We start from the raw sequence: 19,444 nt of genomic DNA on the forward strand, positions 1-19,444 counted from the left end.
TGGGCCTGCACCCTCCTGCATACCTCACCACATCCAGTCTGCCTCAGGGAGGACAAACCCTCCTGAGGCTTCTGTGTTCTCTGCAGGTCAGTTCGCCTTCAGCACAGCTGAAGAGAGCAAGGACCACACTGGGTGTTTCTATTCATTGCTTTTTTTGTTGCTGTGCTCAAGCACCATAACCGAGGCCACTCGTGGGAGGGTTTATTTGGGTTCGTGGTCCAGAGTAATAAGAGCCCATCACCATCATGGCAGGGAACTGTGGCAGCAAGCAGACATGGTGGCAGAACCGTTGAGAGCTCACATCTCAAAGGGGAAGAAGCAGAGAGCACACTGGGAATGGCACAGGCTTTTAAAACCTCCAAGTCTACCCCTGGTAAAACTTTTTCCAACAAGGCTTCCTTGTTGCCTCCTAGGACCCCCCAGACAGCTCTACCAACTGAATACTCTACCAAGCCAGAGACTAGCAAGGATATCTCACCCAAGCCACCACAGTGTTCTTCCAGATGCCCCTGGACACAAGTCCTTAGGAGATGGTGCACCAGGCGGTCTATCTGAAGCTCAGCATGTTTTCCCAAATCTATCTGATTTGGGAATAGGGCCAACTTACAGAGATGATTAGTCAAGATGAGTTCACAGTGACCAGATGGCTCCTTACAAGAGAACAGAGACGCATGAAGAAAGGTGACCAGGTGACAGTGGAGGCAGGGATTGGGTTATATTGCCACATTATATCGGGTGACAAAGGATGTTAGCAGTCATCTGCCCCTGGGGGAGATGACAGAGAACTCCTCCTTACGTTCTCTGAGGGGAGCCTGGCCTGCTGCCCTGGACCTCGGATGCCCATTTCTGCCATTTCTGGTAACTATATAGTAGCCAAAGGAGAAGAATTCAGTATTCAAAGAGGAGTTATTGATGGTCCCCTTGGAGGGTCAGTGCCTCTCTCCCACAGGCTTGGGAGGCAGCCAGCTCATCCCCCAGTGACTGGGAGCCAGGTCTACAATGTAGCCAGCACCTACCAGGTTGTTCTCCCGCTTCCTCCAAGATAACATTCTTTGCTTTCTCCCTCAAGTAGCTGGGCTGAGGTAGCAATGGTTGTTTCTTTGGCCTCTGCAGGGATGGCCTTTTTCCTAAATGACCCTTTTGGGCAGGATACAATTTGTTACTATTGCATGAAGTCAAGGTGTAGTAGCTTCAAGGAAATGTGTTCTATTACAGAAAGGAGCTCTGTACAAATCCACTTAGTGTGGTCCCAGATGTAAACAGCAGGATGCTACTTTCCCTTGGTCCCAGGTACAGGGGCAACAGATGGCCTGACTAGGATCTTCAATAGCTCAGATGCTCTCCCATCTGGATGCTGACTTGATTCTCACCCTCAGAAGGAAGAACGCATGCAACAGAGCACAGGGCCCAAGCAGGAGGACCTGCATCCCAGTTTGAGTTAACTTTAACTCCAATTTGATACAGCTAGAGTCACCTGAAAGGGGACAGTCAATTAAGGGATTACTCAGATCAGACTGGCCTGTGGGCTTGTCTGTATAGAACTGTCTTGACTGATGATTGATGTAGGAGTGCCCAGCCCACTGTGGGCATCACCACCATCTCTTGGGCAAGTGGTCCTGGGCAGGAAAGAAAGCTAACTAAACATAAGCCAGCAAGAAGTCTTCCTCCATGGTTTCTGTTTTTAGCTCCTACTTGAGTTCCTGCTCAGACTACCCAGGATGATGGATATTGACTTGAAAGTATAAACCAAATAAATGTACCCCCCACCCATCCAAGTTGCTTTTGGTCAGAGGAAACTAGTTCCCCACTATTGTATGATATTTTGTTTGTGTTCTGACAAATAAAGCTTGCCTGGAGATCAGTGGGTGGAGCTAGCTACACTAGTTAGCCATAGAGGCCAGGCAGAGGTGTCACACACCTTTAATCCCAGCCCTTGGAAGAAGCAGGAAGATCAGGAGTTCAAGGCCACCCTGGGCTACCAGTCTAAAACCCATCACTAGGGAGGTGGGGACAGGAATATAAAGCAGGTGGAGAGAGGATCTCCCCCATTCCTTCTGAGGATTCTTAGAGGCAGGAGCCCCCATTCAGTCTGAGATTTAGTAAAGGTGAAAGTCTCTGGTGGCTGACTGCTCTGCTTCTCTGATCTTTCCGCTTTCACCATAATATTTGACTCCAGGATTTTTATTGATAAGATCAATCAGGATCATGCTTCACCCCACAGTCTGTGATGTGGACCCCACAAAGAACAGGAAGGACTGGCAGTGAGGAGACATGGAACAAGACACTGGCTGGGCTCAGAGGAAGACGTCTCTTGCCACTCAGCTCCAAGCCCCTCGTGTAAGACTGACTCAAACCAATTCCCCAAGGTCACCTCTCTACACAAAGCATTCAGAGACCCCAGTATCTAACAAGCGAAGCACACTCCAGATAGAATTGGAAAGCTCCCAGTGTTGCTGGCTAGTTCTGATGTCAGTAAAACTGCAGTGACCCTAGAGGAGAAACAAGATGATCCTGGCCTTCCAGGCTTTAACCAGACTAGCATTCAGAGCTGTTATCTAAGTCAAGACAATTAACCATTGCTGTCTTTTCTTTAAAAATATTGGAGACTAGGCATGATGTTGTATGTCTTTAATCCTAGGGCTGGGAGGCAGAGGCAGGTGGGTCTCTAAAGATTTAGGTCAGCCTCGTCTACATGGTTTCAAGCTAGTCAAGGCTACAAGTTTTTGAAAAAACCAAATTCTTGTGAATATTGTATTCTATGCTATGGTTTACAAAATTAACTTTTGTCTCTTCTTCCACCATGTGGGGAAATGATACCTTTGGACTGTCCTGGGTCTCTATCTACCCATGTCTGTTCTCTTCCATGTCACCCTGAAGGCCACATGGGGATGAATGATGGCAAGGTGGGCTGTACAGTGGGGAACTACAGACTGGTCTAGGAGGGCCTGGGTACCGTCTTGTGACAAAGTCTCCCAGAGGCTCCTCAGGAGCACATGCCACAGCACACAGGGCCTCTAGATCCCTAGAGTTCTGTAGTTTCAGGGTTGAATGCAGTGTATCTATGTCTGTGTAACTGAATGCAATGTATCTATGTTTGTGTGATTGAATGCAGTGTATCTGTGTCCGTGTGATCAAATACAGTGTATCTGTGTCTGTGTGATCGAATGCAGTGTATCTGTGTCTGTGTGACTGAATGCAGTGTATCTGTGTCTGTGTAACTGAATGCAGTGTATCTGTGTCTGTGTAACTGAATGCAGTGTATCTGTGTCCATGTGATCGAATGCAATGTATCTGTGTCCGTGTGATCGAATGCAGTGTATCTGTGTCCGTGTGATCGAATGCAGTGTATCTGTGTCCGTGTGATCGAATGCAGTGTATCTGTGTCTGTGTGATCGAATACAGTGTATCTGTGTCCCTGTGATCAAATGCAGTGTATCTGTGTCCATGTGATCGAATACAGTGTATCTATGTCCGTGTGATTGAATGCAGTGTATCTGTGTCCGTGTGATTGAATGCAGTGTATCTGTGTCTGTGTGATCGAATGCAGTGTATCTGTGTCTGTGTGATCGAATGCAGTGTATCTATGTCCGTGTGATTGAATGCAGTGTATCTGTGTCCGTGTGATTGAATGCAGTGTATCTGTGTCTGTGTGATCGAATGCAGTGTATCTGTGTCCGTGTGATCGAATGCAGTGTATCTGTGTCTGTGTGATCGAATGCAGTGTATCTGTGTCCGTGTGATCGAATGCAGTGTATCTGTGTCCGTGTGATCGAATGCAGTGTATCTGTGTCTGTGTGATCGAATGCAGTGTATCTGTGTCTGTGTGATCGAATGCAGTGTATCTGTGTCTGTGTGATTGAATGCAGTGTATCTGTGTCTGTGTGATCGAATGCAGTGTATCTGTGTCTGTGTAACTGAATGCAATGTATCTGTGTCCGTGTGATCGAATGCAGTGTATCTGTGTCTGTGTGACTGAATGCAGTGTATCTGTGTCTGTGTAACTGAATGCAGTGTATCTGTGTCTGTGTAACTGAATGCAGTGTATCTGTGTCCATGTGATCGAATGCAATGTATCTGTGTCCGTGTGATCGAATGCAGTGTATCTGTGTCTGTGTGATCAAATGCAGTGTATCTGTGTCTGTGTGATTGAATGCAGTGTATCTGTGTCTGTGTAACTGAATGCAATGTATCTGTGTCCGTGTGATCGAATGCAGTGTATCTGTGTGATCCCCCAGCCCTGGTGGGCACAGGCTAGAGTTAGAAGCCAGCCAGCAGGGGACCACATGCCAGGGCCAGACCTGTTCACAGCAATATCACAGCTCAGAGGCAGCTGCCCCTCTCCCATCTGCTTGCACAGCGGGCAGGTCAGATCAGACTGAACTAGGAGGCCAGGCCTTGTCTTTTTCTTCTGTCTCTAGAAAGGGTCTGGGTCTTCCAGAGGCCAAAGCCAGGGTTCTGGGAGAGGGGTACGTGTATCTATGTGTCAGAAAATAATCTCCTCTGCGCTGTGAGCTGACCGAGATCTCTGGCCCGCCTGAGGTTAGCATGGGGAGCAGGGACCTGGATATTGAAGCCTGAGCTCCCAGCTCCTGCTTCCTCCTTGCCTGAGATGACAAGGCCCCTCCCCCCAGGGTGAAGTCATCAGGCTTGTCCAGGTGACCAGCCCAGGAGAGCGGCATCCATGTCTCATTCTAGTTCTCTCTGCTGTCAGAGAAGCAGCTTAGGAAGGTTCAAGGAGACAGCAGGGTTAGGAGTGGGGGCAGGGAGCCTGTGAATATCCTCAGCCCACCCTTCAGGATAATCAAGTGGCGGATGGGGGGGGCACACACACAAGACACTCACAAGCTCCACTCATTGTTTCTTCCAGGGACAGAGGCCACCTAGAGGTACCCTAATGTCTGTGACCAGAAGAGTGTCTGTCTACTGTGTCCTTAGCCCCAGTGTTGGAGTGGTGAGTAGCCTGGGCTTCCTCTCTTTGTGAACACAAATACAGATGACATAGCCTTAGATCTTGGCACAGCCCTGACAGGCAGGCAGAGGAGACGCTTCCCAGAAGCCCTACCCAGACAGTTTCCTGAGAGACAAACCTCAAGGTTTGCCTACCTCCAGCCTGGAGCAGGGCCCTCTTGCAGGCCCTGTTGCTCTTACCATCGTGGGGTCCTAGGGTGCAAATGACCTGGGAGACTTATTCTGCATCTGGACCTCGGGGAGAAGGGCAAGAGCGGCAGTATTCAGAGCGTGGACAGGCAAAGATGGAGGCTTTCCGATACCCTTTCATTCCTCCCAGCCTGGCTGGTGCCAGCCTGCTTAGCTCCAAGGGGCCTTTCCTGAAGCTTTGGAGCACTAAGGCGGAGTAACACTCGGTTTTCCTTAGTCCTCTCTGCACTTACTGGGGTCCGTGAATGCAGTCATGACACAACCAGGTATTGCACGCTACCACAGGCTGCCCTGTGCAATGGGGTCTCAGCAGACATGGCTTTGTACCCAGAGCCCAGGGGGGAAACTGGTCTGGAGAAACTCCCTAGGTCTTGAGAGGGCGTGGTAAGTCCAGAAGACGCTCAGCTGCGGTGTCTGCGCCTCCCCCTTCTGCAACCCTGCCTGCTGGTCTTGTCTTAGTGGTGGTTTGGGGACATAAATGACTGTGCCACCGAACACCACCTAGAAGAAAATCGCTTTCTGTAGGGCGGGGCTGCGCACACAAAATCTGCAGAGCAGACAAAGACTGAGCACTGGGGACAAAGACTGCAGCGGGGACAAAGATTGCTGCGAGGACAAAGGCGGAGCCGCAGCTGCTGCGTGCACGCGCATCGCGCATCTGCGCGATAGTGCTCTGTGCTGCGGACCAGGCGCCCCCACCTGGCCTTGAGTCTGGTAAACAAGTTCATTGTTCAAAATCAGTAAAGGCAGAAATTCTCGTTCCCAAACAGTCCTCGGCTCTGAGGCACGGGAGGGGCAAAGAACGCCCCCCAGAGTCGAAGAAGGGCGATGCCAGTCAGTAGGAACAGCAAGGCTAACAGCTCGCAATCCCGGCGATTTTGCGCATCCCCGTCATCCCCTTTCTTTGCTAGGAAGGGCTTCGCACTCTTCCTATGAACACCCGCCGTTATCCAGCAGTCAGCGTGCACTGTAACCCCACGGGACCCGCGTCACTAGCCGCTGTGAGAAAAGACCCCGCATTGCGGCTATGCGCGCGTGCTCGCGCGCTTGGAGGGGGTGGGAGGGAGTGTGTGCACCGCGCGCGCTTCCCGCCCGCTTTGCCCCAAATCTCCGAGTGCCGCAGTCTACTCGCCCCCGCCCCCGCCTTTGCACACACGTCCCCGCTGTCTGGTGGTGAGCTGTGATGGAGAAGGCGCCCAGTGACCGTGGCGAGGCAGGGACTGAGCTGCAGAGACGCGAGAGAGGGAGGAAAGGGAGAAGCTTACCAACGCCTGGCCGCTGCAACATCTGTCTCCACACAAAGCTCACTGCCAAGCCAACCGGTTGGCGGGAGGCCAGGAGACCCCCGCCCTCCTGCTGGCTGTCTCAGCTGTCTCCAGCACTGGGGCAGATTGTGCTGCTGGCGGTCTTGGCGCTGATACCCTCCCCCCACGGACCATCAGACCGGTGAAATGGTGGGCAAGCTACACACATTCATTTAGGAGTTCTAGAAGAAGCCGGGAAGGTCCCCCATTCCCAGTCAGGCGGGGTCACATAGTCCCGCTGCCCCCACCTCCACTCCCCTCCCATTACTTGAAAGAACTGCTGGCCAAGAACAGTGGGATAGAAATGCCACCAGGTCCTTCTGCAGTGCTTCTGGGCCTTCGTGGGTAGCAGCCCGACCTTTCCCAACCAGTCTGGTCCCTCAGAGTGGCTCCCATACGTGTGGAGCTACCAGGGTTCTAACTGGGTCCTGCATGGTAACACAAAGTCAACGTTGCTCAGATGCCCTGGTCTTGATGCTATTTTTCCTGCCTCCTGCCAAGGGGTGAGGGTATTTCAGCCTGGAGGCCTGAAGAAAAGAGAACTCAGTCTCGGAACAGAAGGCAGCTGGGAAGCAGGTACCCAGCTTAGCCGCAGGTTTTGATGTGGCCTAGGACCCAGGGGTGTGTTTGTTATAAGGTAGGTAATCAGGCTACCCCCTCCCCCCGCCCACGCAGCATCCTCCCCTGCCTTCCATTAGTCATAAGCACCAATAGGTTACCTGGCTTTCTGGGCTTCCAGGGACCAGCCGATGTTTTGTGTGCTCGAAGCTATTGCTTAGCCTGAGACTCTGCTTTCAAGACAGGGCTCTATACTGGTCCTAGCATCCTTGGGTTCCACCCTCATAAAGCTGACTGGGTCACTCCAGGAGAGCCAGGGCTCTGTAAGAGCTTCCTGCTCCATTCCCCATTTGTTCTGCAAAACTGAAACCGGATTTCCTGAACAGGAGCCCCTGGTCACCCTGCCCTTCTCTGTTACATACTGCAGGTCATCGGCTCATACTGGCTTCAGCCTCAGCCAGGGATGCTGCCAACACCAGCACGGTGCTCCCAGGCAGTGCTGCCAGGGTACAGATGCCTGATGACCCCAAACCACCTCTGGGAGTAGCTCCGGAGAGTTCATGGGCCAGGGAGGCTGCCAGACATCCTGTGGCTATGGGGGCAGGGGCAGGGATAAGGTTAGACTGAAAACACTGAGCTCTAGAAAGTCCTGTGTGTACAGGGTATGAAGCAGCATCCAATGGGAGAAAGGCTGACGTCAGAAGGCTACATGGTTACTGTGTGTGAGTGGTACATAGCCCTTCAACATCCAGGCACTGTTGCAGCTTCCAACAAAGGTACCCCATAGTCTGTCACCTTCATGACCTCTTCAGATACTAGGGTCTTGGATGTGTACCCTTTGCAAAACCCCGCCCCAGGCTTGCCAGCTCTAGGGCATCTTGCATCATGTCCAAGGGGAAGACAGGAAGCCTCTAACCCTGGAACCCTTTAGTCTGTCTTTGCCATTTTTTTTCCTGCAGAGATTTTGTTGCCCCCTAGATAAAAGAAACCTATTCATCAACTCAAGGCCAACCCCACTGACCCTAGAAGCTCCTGCCCCTCCATGGCTAGCAACTTCTACTACCTTCTTTGCAATATACTTTCAGCCACGGGCCTGCCTTAGAAGCTGCACAGGGCACAGGCTTAAATAGAAAGAGCCAAGAAGCTGGGATAATGGGAGTGATGAGTTTTTGGGAGGCAGCCTGGCTAGTTAGTGATCTCAGGTCCACAGCCTGGCGACCCAAACCTCTGAATCTGAATAAAGCCTGGGCCTGAGGTGCCCCCACAGCACCTACACTGCTACCCTGCCGGGGGTGGAGGACTGGGATGCCTCCAGGATGCCCCTTCTTTCTGTAGGAAGTACAGAAGCAGCACTAGAGGCCCATACTAGCTGTTTGAACTTGCTGCTGGGGCTCACGTAACTCCCAGGAGCTTAACTACTCAGACACCTTGACAGGAGTGACAGCTACAAGCCAGCTTCACATACTTCATCTGTCCCCAAGAGGGGCTGAATTAAGATAGGGCATGGCAGTGACCAGACACAGGCGGGCCGACGGGATATACTCATAGTCCAAGGGGAGGACTCAGCAGGTCCTCCTTTGGCCAACTCTGACACCCCCTCCTGCCCCTCTCTTCCAGATCCTTCTTTTTCACATCTACACACCAGCTCTTCTCCCTCTATGCCCAACAAGGTAACCAGGATGCTGTTCTTACCGTCCAGTGACAGCCAGTCGTGCTGAGAGGAAGGGAGTGTGGGCAGAGCCCGGGCTTTGTACTCAAACACCACCGAGTTGGAGATGATCTGATTGTTGAAGGCAACTTGTAGGGTCACAAGACCCGTGTCGTGGGCTGAAAGTCAGAAAGAGAGAAGTCAGGGTGAGGGTCCCTCCTCATTACCCCTCTTTCAGTTAACAACCAACTATTAACCCTACCCGTGCCTACCTATTTCACAACTATTAACCCTACCCGTGCCTACCTATTTCACAAGGCCCAAGGGTGGCATTTCTGGGCAAACTCTTGGCTCCAGATTCAGCAGGTCTCTGGCTGGGATCCCCAGAGGACCCCCTGCTTGTTAGTTTTTTGTTTTTTAGTTTTGTTTTGTTTTGTTTGAGACAGGTTCTCACTGTATATAGCCCTAGTTCACCTGGAACTCTGTAGTTCAGGCTGTTGTCAAATTCCTAGAGATTTGCTTGCCTCAACCCCTGAGTTCTAGAATTAAAGGTATATGCCACACACTGGAAAGCCTCTTTGGTTTTAATTGTGCCCCCTGGGATGGGCAGGGACCTGAGCTCAGCACAGGTGGCTTGTCCCATCCATCCTTCCCAGGGTCAGGAACATCTAAGGATTTGTATTTATTTTGCCTCCTCCTGCAGCCATGTCCTGACTCACTTCAGGTAACACCCTTAGTGTTTTAGGAGCTCCTCAGCCTCCTGCTGACAGCCAGAGCTTCATCTGAGGCTCTTACCGTGGCCCTGTTGGCCTGAGATGCTGGGGGCCAGGTAGCTACTGAGCCAGAGATGTGAGCTCAAATCTTACACTGCTTTCCAATGACTTTGGGAAAGCAGGAGCTTGTATTCTAGTGCAAACACAGGGCTCAACGACTTCTGAATGAGCTAAATAAATGGATGCAAATGTTCTCGTTAGGGCAGGAGAAAAGCCAGCTGGAGGAGGAGAAATATTTCTGCTGGGGTGGAGGCAGCTGTTCTGTGGTCTCCAGTGATATTTTGAAGGCTGTACTGTGGTCCCCCCAAAATGTCCGGAGGCAGCGGTGGCTATGCTAGGGATTCTTCCCCTAATAGGGGTCAGGTTATGTTTTCTGGGTACTGCTTTTCTGGAGCTGGGACACCAATACTCAGGGCCACCCCCGGCCGGTCGGCCGGATTTCCAGGGAGGACGCATGGGATCGTGTTACTGTTTGGGCTCTTGGCTTTCAGAAGCCTACGGGCATGAGGAAGCCATCCAAGTCAGCTGCTCCTGAGGACAGGGCAAAGCTCTGGCTTCCCTCAGAGGACATCTGCAGATTCCACTTCCGATGGGAAACCCAACTCATCGGCGGTGGCCTCTCTCCAGCTGAGGTGTATGTAGAAAACAGGTCTCGGGGATATCATCATTATCCAAGTGTGACCAGTAGGTTTTCCTGCTCTGCTCCCTGGCTGGTAGTGGGGGGGGGGAGGGGAGTCATTTAGGACCTCCCATGGTGCTTCTCTGGACAGGGATCCCCAGTGATACCCAGAGTCGTCTGCCATTCGACTACATCCCTGGGCAAAACTCCAAGACTGTGGTTACTATTCTCCCCTACAGACGTGCCTGGTTTACCAACGGGAAGGAAGGGCTACGGGAATTCTTCGTGTGATCCCAAGGAGCTCTGCTCTCAAGGTGGGGAAGCTGTCGTCTCTGGTGTCTAGTGTCCAGCCAAGGACCCTCTACCATTGCTCTTGCCACTGTCCTGACATCTACACAACTCCCAGCGCTGCTGAACGGAGCAGAGTCTCGGGCATTCCCACCATCCCCAGAGATGCGATGTGGGGGCGGGGAGGGGGAGGAGGGCTGGAGGGGAGGGCTGCCACTGTGTTGCTGGTATCAGGCCCAGCTTCCTTGATTTCCTCTCTCCCTCTCAGATAGCCAATCAGCAATTCTCAGCCCCATTCATTCCTGTCTCCATGGCTTCTGCTTCTGCGCAGAAGAACCATACCTTGCCTGGCAGACACAAGGGTCCCCTGCTGAAGGCAACAATGTTCCTGCTGGGGGGGGGGTGTGGAGGTGTGGGGGGTGTGGGTGGTGGTGTCTTGTAGCACCCTTAGAGGAGGTTACCAGGGGAGTCTTTTTCTCTAAAAGTCACCCTACCCTTAGCCCTGTTCTCCTGTTTTCTCATTTAGGCTATTGTTCCTCCTAACCCATTCCCTCAAAACTAATCCTTAATCCTTTTTTAGATAGGGTAACACTATATAGCCTTGGCCAGCCAGGAACTCACTCTGTAGACCAGGTTGGCCTTAAACTAAGAGATCCACCTGACTCTGGTCCCCCCCCACACCCCATGCTGGAATTAAAGGTGGGTGCCAGCACACCCTGTTCAGAATCATCTTTTAAATACATAATTTAGACCAAATCATTCTGCTGCCTAAAACCATTGACTTCCCACGCGAGTACAATTAAATCAGACTCCAGGGTGCCAATCCTCTCCCTGCCTCAGGGCCACCATGCCCCCCTCATCCTCGGCCAGTTGTAACAGTCTTCCATCCTTCCCAAATCTGGCTCAGTGCCATCTTTCTGCCAGCCTCCAGGGGATGCGCCTCCGAGGCCTTCGAAGGAACTGCTACTGTGTATACCCTCTCCACTTGTCCTCACTGCCTCTCCTAGTTCCTTTGTTATTTTCTGTCTCCCTGGAGCAGAGTGTCAGCCCCCAGCAGCAGAGACCCTGTTGGTCCAGCTCTTCATGTTCAGCACTCCAGTCCATGGCAAGAGCCTGTTCTAATCACCTGTACCTCCGCTGAGTGGGCTGTCTGAACCCGTGTTCTGCTCACTTTGACTTCCATCTTTTGCCTTCTGATGACTTCTAGGAGACCAGGCGGGGGGCTTGCAAGCCAGCAGATATCTTGGTAGACTCTTCCACCTCTGGCTCTCTTCTACTGCATCTGGCTTTGCTTGGTAGCCTGACTTGACTGACTGCCCCTGGGCTCAGGACAGTCCCAGTCCAAGAGTCTAGTGTTGCAGTGACAGCGTGAACTTAGAGGAGTTCTGTTCTCTGTCAGGTTTGGTTTTGCCCAGGCAGGTGCTCCCGGCTGCCAGGAGGTTGGCATTTATGTCCTCCGTGCCTCCTCTCCCTTCCCATTCTCAGCCTCTAAGGTGGCCTGGCTTCTGTTCACCTGCCTCTGAGTCCCTCTTGTTGGCAAGGTCAGTTTAGTTCTAGTGTCTGGGGTTATCCATTAAGATCAGCTTCAGTTTCCTCTGGGAGACCCCAGGATGCCATCTCTAGCGGCTGGTATCACCTCTCAAGGGAGAGGTCGGTTGATTTGACCCAGGCTCTTTGGACTAGAAGCTCTTCGAGCCAGGTGCTCCTGGGGGCTTCAGTCTAGGCATCTGCTCAATCCATGGCAATCAGGAAACTCTTACAAATGACTTGGAAATGATGAAACAAGGAACGAGTGAATCAATCAATCAATCAATCATCACCCAACAGGACCTGTTTCAGACTGGATATAAAAACTGATCTATCCTCACGGGACATGCTCTGTGAGGTTGGCTGCCAACAGGAAGTGCCAGCGGTCAGGCCATGACACTCAGTCTCTAGTTTTGTGGCATCTGGTAGGAGACAGGCTTATTTTAGAAGCGTCCCAGTGATTAGGCAAGACAGTAGCCTGGGTGGACTCTGTGGATTAGCACTGGGACCCCGGAGTGCAGCAAGATCATGAGAACTACCTGAAGAGATGAGAATAGCCCTGGCTCCCTCCCCTTGCTGTCTTTGTGAGAGGAGTGCCAGAGGCAAGAGCTTCGCGACCCTTGGTTGTTCCATGTTCCCAGCCATCTGGAAGGAGGTCTCAAAAGACTGCAGTTCAGAGGCACAAATCTTCAAGGTGAAGTTACACACATGACACATGGTCACCCAGGACCTATCTGGGTGGGACTGACTCCAGCCCCTAGAATCTTCTGCGTCCTGACCTGGGATACCATACGGGGTCACGCAAAGCCCTGTCCTTGGTCAGGAACCCGCGGCAAGGTCTAGGGATTTAGCCAGGTACAGGAAGCAGCGTCTATTTATGGGCCAGGCGAGTCTCCTTTCACAGCAGGTGCACAGTGGATGGTTTAATAGCATCCCGCCCTCTCTTCTGCGCTAGGATGGGCTGTCTTAGCACAGGGTGGCCATCTGGATGGCTGCCGTCCAATTTCAGCAGTACTGCTGGGAGGACCTGGGGCTGGGTAGGCCCTCTGGAGACAGCCTTAGCACTGAGGGGAGCTGGGTCGGCAGTGAGAGGCTGCTATAGGCACCAGCCCTGGCCGCCTGAGGCATGAAGAGTGAAGGAGGTACGAGGCTGGGCTGGACATTTGATGCCAATTCCCCTGAAGCAGGGCATTCTGATCTGGTGGGTTGCAGAGGAAGGCAACGTGGAGACGAAGGGAAAAGAAGGAAAAAGGGGCAAGGAGGAAGATGAGAAGGGGGAGGAAGAAGGGGTAGGAAGAGGAGGGCAAGGGAGAGGAGGCAGGAGTGGGGGAGGGGGAATGGTTGGTTTGTAAGCTTCACAGTGCCATGTAGGGGACAGGGTGAGTAAGTCAGGCAAGCAGTGAGGAGACCACAGCAGATTGTAGGGGATCCCTGTTGGCCCACACAACCCTGGCCAGCCTGCTTCTGCCCGGGAGTCCCTACTTTTCTTCCCCATCCTGGCCCTCCGCTAGAAGTACTCTTCCTATACAAGCTCTCTGGCTTCAGACAATGGAGGATGTCCCTCTGCCTCTTCCCACCCCATCCTCCTTGTTCTGCCTCTCCTGTCCCTTGCCCAGGCTAGGTGGACCAGGTGCCCACCTAGCTGGTGACGTGAGAGGTTGAGACAAAGTTTCCCCCAGTCTCACCCAAGTAAACAGAAAGCTCACGTTTTCCAAAGTGCTTTCAAACTCCAGGAGACCCCTTCACAGACTCCCAGCACCCCGAGGTACTTTACAAGCCTTGGGGACACAACAGTGACGAATAAAGACACAGCATCCTGCCTTCGTGGGGCCCATTGGTTAATGGGGGAGTCGATATGGTCAGAGGTCAAGGATGAGTTAGTCAGAGATACCAATCTAGGTGGATCAGAGCTCCCTAAACTGCGGGTCATGATGCCATAGGGTGTTGCCAAGTGGACCCACACAGTGAGAAGCAGCGTGGTAACCGTAAGAGGTTTCTAAACATTCAATAACCAAAAATTCAACACAAATGCACAGTGACTCCTCGCTGCTCCTGGCAGTGCCTGTCCATGCTGGGTCAAGTGACTTTGCTGCAGCCGTGGTTCTGAACGCACAACACGTATGGTTTGCTCTGCATGGCTGTCATGGCGTATCCACCTGCAAACACTGCCCGAGATACTTTAGCTCTGATCCGGGACTTGTCTTTGAGGAACTGCGGTGTTTTTGCTGTACATACCAAGTTCTCTGCTCTTATGGACATACACGACTTGATTACTGAAAACAGACTAAATATTCCCTGTCATTCCTCAGCCCGTAAGTATCAAATTAGTCCATTTAGGTTGTATTGTATTAGCATGGTTGCTTTCAGAGATTGCTTTCTGAGTTGCTGATTAGTTTCATTAAAAAAAAAAATCATTAAACGAATTTTGGCCTGGGCTTAGGATGGCACTTCCAGCAATTTCTAAAGTGACCGTAAACAAATTTCTCACATTTTGAACTATATATTTATGCAAACTGGCATTCTCAGCATCGATGATTATAAAATCAAGGTATTGATCAACTGGAAAATATTGAAGATATTCTATGCTCTTTAGTATCAAATGGTCAAGATTTTTTTTTTCGAGACAGGGTTTCCCTGTGCAGCTCTGGCTATCTTGGAACTAGCTACGTAGCTCAGGCTGGCTTTGAACTCACAGAGATCTGCCTGAATACTGGGATTAAAGGTGTGTACCATCACCACCTGGCCAAACAGCCAAGATTTAATATTTTGTGAAAAAATAAACAAACCCATCTATTTTGTTAGGATGCAAATTTGATTTCATCTTTAATAGATGATAAAATTATATGAATACCAAATAATTGTCTTAGGATACATTTTTTTATGGTTTGTTATCAGTTTCTGACTTGTTTACCAAGTTTACATGCCTGGATATCTGAGGTCACTCAGAAACTTCTCAGATATAAACAGGGTGGCTGAAGACTTCATGAAGTCAATGACGTAGAAGCCTGGGGATGGGGAGGGAAAGGACAGACACAGAGGGCACAGGGCTCTGGCTGACTTCCCACGAGTCTCTGAGGCCTTGGAACCAGAAACCTATTATGTGTGCTTACCGTTTTCCCTGGGCAAGTCTCTCAAAGGAGCGTGTGTTCTTTGCTCTTAGTGCGACACCCCTCCCCACGTGGCTCCCCACAGCCCCGACACATGGGAGCCTTCCCTGAGCCCCTCTGCCCTGTGCCCCAGACGAAGCAGTATTGTGAACACAGGCTCCTGAGCTCCCTGTATGGCAGGTGGGCCTGGGTTGGCGCAGGAGCGAGGTCAGCCCTACTGTACACCAGGTCTTGTCTGTCACTTTGGCTCAGCCCCAGCCAGGGCCATCTTGGCTATGTCAGCTGACTAATTGAGTCTTTAAATAGTCCCTTTGCCATGTTTTCTCCACAATCCCCATGGAGCATGCCTGGTATTCCCAGTTGATACGGGCTCCGTGAACCCCAACTGATGATAGAATAGACCGTGTGGGCACACTTCTTCGACACGACTTTTTCAAGGTCATTCCAAGGCTGACTCAGAGTCTACTGTCTCATTCTGTCCCCTCCCCCTTGCTGGTACAGCCTCCTCACCTGGGCAGTAGCAACGCAGCACCCCAGGCTGAATCAGGGATGCGGGCACGGAGATCTGGTCAAACAGGCAACTGTAATTATTGCTGGCTTCCTGCCATGGGCCTGTGATGAGGACCTTCACTCCTCCCTGCAGAGAGAGAACAGACATGGAGCAGTGGCTCAGGGAACACAGGACATGGGAGGCCCCAGCAGCTGCAGGCTCGGATGGAAAGGGAGGGGCGAGGGCAGCTGGCTAGACATGCAGATTCCCAGCCCATAGCCCAGCCTTCCCATAAGCCCCGATGTGTGAGAGATTCCTTCTAGAAGAGAGGCCTACAGTGGTCCTGACACCCAGCGGACTTCCCCAGTTGGCACCCAGCACCCTGACGCTGTCCTGGGTACCTCAGGGTTCCATGACATGAGTTGGAACAAGGCCACGTTAGCCCATTGGTGCACCCGAGAACCAGCCAGCAGGTTCCCCAGGAAAGAAGCAGAGGGGACATAGGAGACTTTCAGTCATGCATGGAGGAAGAGGTGGAGGGACTCAGATTTGAAAACAGCCCCCCCCCAAGGGACAGATATTCCTGTAAGAAACTGAAGAGAAACCCAGGACCCTCAGGGTGTGGTAGGAGGTGGGTAGGGGTGAAGAACACGGGGTGGAGGGGGGAGAAGAAAGGAAAGAAGCATTCAGAATTCTGATATAGCCCTCGGAACTGAGCTGAGGCCTGGGGTCCAGGCTGAACCTCCAGTTCCCTGCCTGCTGTGTCACCCGGGGTGCCTCGAGCTAAGTAGACATGAAGAACGGTCCCTTGCTGTCACTCCTGCATCACACCGGCAGGCAGCAGCCTGGAAGCCTGGCTAGGGCCTTAGCTGACCTTCCTCAGATCCAGTGGATGGAAAACCGTCTTCACAGACCCAAGGTGCCAAGGGTGAGACAGTATCAGAAAGGCTGGGCCCTCCCAACCTGCTCTGGCCAGCAGAAATGCCCCAGAACAAGCAGCCTCATGAGGCTGCTCCCAGGAAATCCCTTTCAGGGCCATTGTTCCCGTTAGTGATTAATGGCACCTCCTCTCTCTCTCTCTCTCTTTCTCCTGAGTCCCAGGTGGAGGAGGCTGAGAGGTCCCCTACTTACGGCTTAGCCAAGAAGAGAGGCTGGTCATTCGGGGTGGAGGGATGCTCTGCCCGGGGATGCAGAGGGCAGGGGCGCTGGCCTCTGGCTCTCCTGGCTAACCTTGGATAGACCCACCCTAGAGGCTCATCCACCCCACCCCCAAAACAAGTAAACACCTTTCCCTGCAGGGGGGCGGAGAGCTGTGCTGGCCAGGGTGGAGAGCGCCACCTGGTGGCCTGGCTAGAGAAGGCTGAGACGCGCTCCAGGAGCTGAAACGAGGCTAACGCCAGGTTAGGAGCCGCTTCCGCAGTGAGCCCTGTCTTCCCCACCGCTCCAAGCCAGGCTCTCTAGTCCTCCGCTGCTGCCCCGGGGCCAGCCAGATTCTATCTCCTGTTCATTCCCTCATTCCCTCCTGCTCTTCTCAACTTTTGCCTGTCCCTACCCTGGAGGGAGCTCCTAATTCTGTACCCATCTTTGCTATCAAGACCCCCTACCTCCCACAATGTTCCCTGGAACGCAGGCTTAGGCATGGCAGGACTGGCCTTGGACACAAAAATAGCAGCTGGTGTTTGCCATGATGGTACTCTGGGCAACGTGTGGCCCAGAGCCAGCAGAATTGCCCGTGGCGGGAAGGCACCCTCCTGTGCTGGCAAACAAGCCCTCCTCTGGGTGGGGATGTCTAGCTTCACGGTCACTTTACCGTAGTGCCACCAGATTTGGAGGCAGTGGAGAGAGCGCCAGACAGAGTTCCACAACCAGAATATGCCCACCCCATCTCGGATTATTCACAAGTATATTTTTGTCCACATGTATGTATGTGTGTATCCAGTGCCCTCAGAGGTCAGAAGGCAGCATCAGATCCCCTGGAACTAGAGCTATACTTGGTTGCGAACCACCACTCGGGAACTGAGAATCACACCCAGGACCCCTGCAGAGGAGCCCGTGCTCTTAGAGGTTGAACCCTCTCCTCTTGCAGTCTGCTCTTGCCTTGGATAACTGTGTGACCTCAGGCAAGTGGCCCAGTCCCTCTGGTGGCTGTGGTTATAGATGCCTTTCTTTTCCCAACAGCTCTACTGAGTCGATTCAGGGCTCTGTCATTGTGTTGGTGTAGGAGTTGGAAGTGGCTGCCTGGGTGTGATGTCATGCTCTGAGCCTGGTCCTCCCATGAACCCTGGGAAGTGGGAGAACCCTGGCTTCAAAAGGCCACAGACAGTTACCGTGTGTGTGTGTGGGAAATGGAATAACTGCAATCCACGGCTGCTGGCGTGATGCTGGGTTGCCGTGGGGGAACAAAGAACTGCCGAGAGGACTGGAGAACGTCAAGACCTTCTCCATGGCAACTGCCGCAGGACGCCTCAGCATCCATCAGTTCCAGGGACAGTTGCCATGGCAACCACTCGCCTGGCTGCACTGAATCACTTGTGATGCCTGCGTGCCTGACAGTTCTAATTGCAGCTTCTTCTGCCCGGTGCAGAAAGAGCTAGTGGCGGGAGATGATGCAGGGGGAGGCTTGGGGAGCAGTGGGGGTGCTCTCTGAGATCTCTGTCCTGTGAGCCCTGAGACAAAGGGCCTTGAGTTCCAATGTACCCTGGGTAGATGCTGAGGCACAGAGAGCATTGGTGTGTGTGCATGTGTTCTATGTGTGGTGTTGTGTATGTGCTGTGTGTTACGTGTGTAGTGTGGTATAGCGTGTGCCTTTTATTCTGGGTGTGGTGTACATCATATGTATAAATTGTATGTTCACTTTGTTGTGGTGTGTGTGTGTGTGTGTGTGTGTATTGGGGACGAGCTGAGAGGTGACCCAGTGGGTAGCATGGAGGAGACATAGGAGCAGACATAGGAGGGAAGCACACCCAGAAAAGAGCCAGTAGCCCAGGCTAGGCCCGGCATGCCTGGGAACCATTGCAGCGTAGAGCTGGTGTGGGTGATAGGCCAAGTGACCACATAGCCTGACCCCATCTTTGTGACTTAAAGCGAGGTCCCAGCTACAGGGCTTGTTAGAGTTCTCCCTGAGCTTGCCAGAGCCCCTTTCAAACTGGGCTCCTGATGAAGTCACCTCACACACACCCCATTATCAGCTGGCATGGAAAGAAGGCATGATACCTGGAATCATGCCTACAGCGGGTTTGAGAGGGGACTTGGTATCAGGAGAGAAGTGATGCTTTCTTACAGAACTAGGTGACTCTGCTATCGGCCTGGGGAGAGTATACTGGGCAGGAGAGCCTGGCAAAGAGGAAGTCACCGTGGAGGCTTCACTATGAAGTCCTGCTGGGCACAAAAATGACTCTTTGCTTTGATCAAATTGATTCTATTTTGCTTCCATTTCAGGGTGCCGGGAATTATCAGGGTTTCTGGAAAATCGGGGTTGGACACCGGTGACTACTATTGCATTTGCCATCCTGGCCTGCCCTCTGGTGGACAGCTGCTGAATTACAGTCTCCGGGATACGGTGGAAGGCTGCATAGGTTGGTGAAGAACCAAGGAAGCCAGACTTGCTGAAGACCTCATTCAGAAGTTAGAGCCCTGGCCTGGGTGCACGCTCGCGGGCCGGGGAACAAGGCAATCCCACCTGATGGGTGATCTACAGCCTGGACTGGAGCATGCTGCACGCCTATAGGCTTGTATGAAGGCTGCTCCTCCCAAGTCATAAGACACAGTGGTCAAGTCCACTCCCTCTCTTAGGTGTTGCTTGACAAGGGAACTGAGGCCCAGAGGGTCAGACTTCAGAGTCCAGCCAGAAGGCAGATTTGACCTCTTCCCAGAATAAAGCTCTCCTTCCTGTTCCCTTTAAACGGTTTCCCTGAGCCTCCTGGAGGGTCTCTGGATAAGAACAGCAGGAGGAACATGATGCAGGCCTGAGAAA

At 52.4% G+C, this 19,444-nt stretch overlaps 1 protein-coding gene across 19 annotated transcripts in view; it reads right to left on the bottom strand.

Annotated features, from left to right (window-relative positions):
* Positions 1-19,444, bottom strand: part of Camta1 (calmodulin binding transcription activator 1) — an 826,088-nt gene that overhangs the window by 64,470 nt on the left and 742,174 nt on the right. For 16 of the 19 annotated variants that reach the window (XR_012907539.1, XR_012907538.1, XR_012907537.1 and 13 more), the window contains 2 exons: positions 15,492-15,618; positions 8,712-8,846 (listed from right to left, as the gene is read on the bottom strand). Coding sequence is in view for 11 of the 19 variants with exons in the window: in XM_075946642.1 (XP_075802757.1) it covers positions 8,712-8,846; positions 15,492-15,618 (262 nt within the window). In the remaining 8 variants the exon portion in view is untranslated. Of the gene's footprint in view, positions 1-7,180; positions 7,278-8,711; positions 8,847-15,491; positions 15,619-16,602; positions 16,762-19,444 lie in introns of those variants that run through there. The other 3 variants (XM_075946646.1, XM_075946645.1, XM_075946644.1) reach the window with 3 other exon arrangements.

This window comes from Microtus pennsylvanicus, chromosome 13, assembly GCF_037038515.1.
Source record: "Microtus pennsylvanicus isolate mMicPen1 chromosome 13, mMicPen1.hap1, whole genome shotgun sequence".
Classification (NCBI taxonomy): domain Eukaryota; kingdom Metazoa; phylum Chordata; class Mammalia; order Rodentia; family Cricetidae; genus Microtus; species Microtus pennsylvanicus.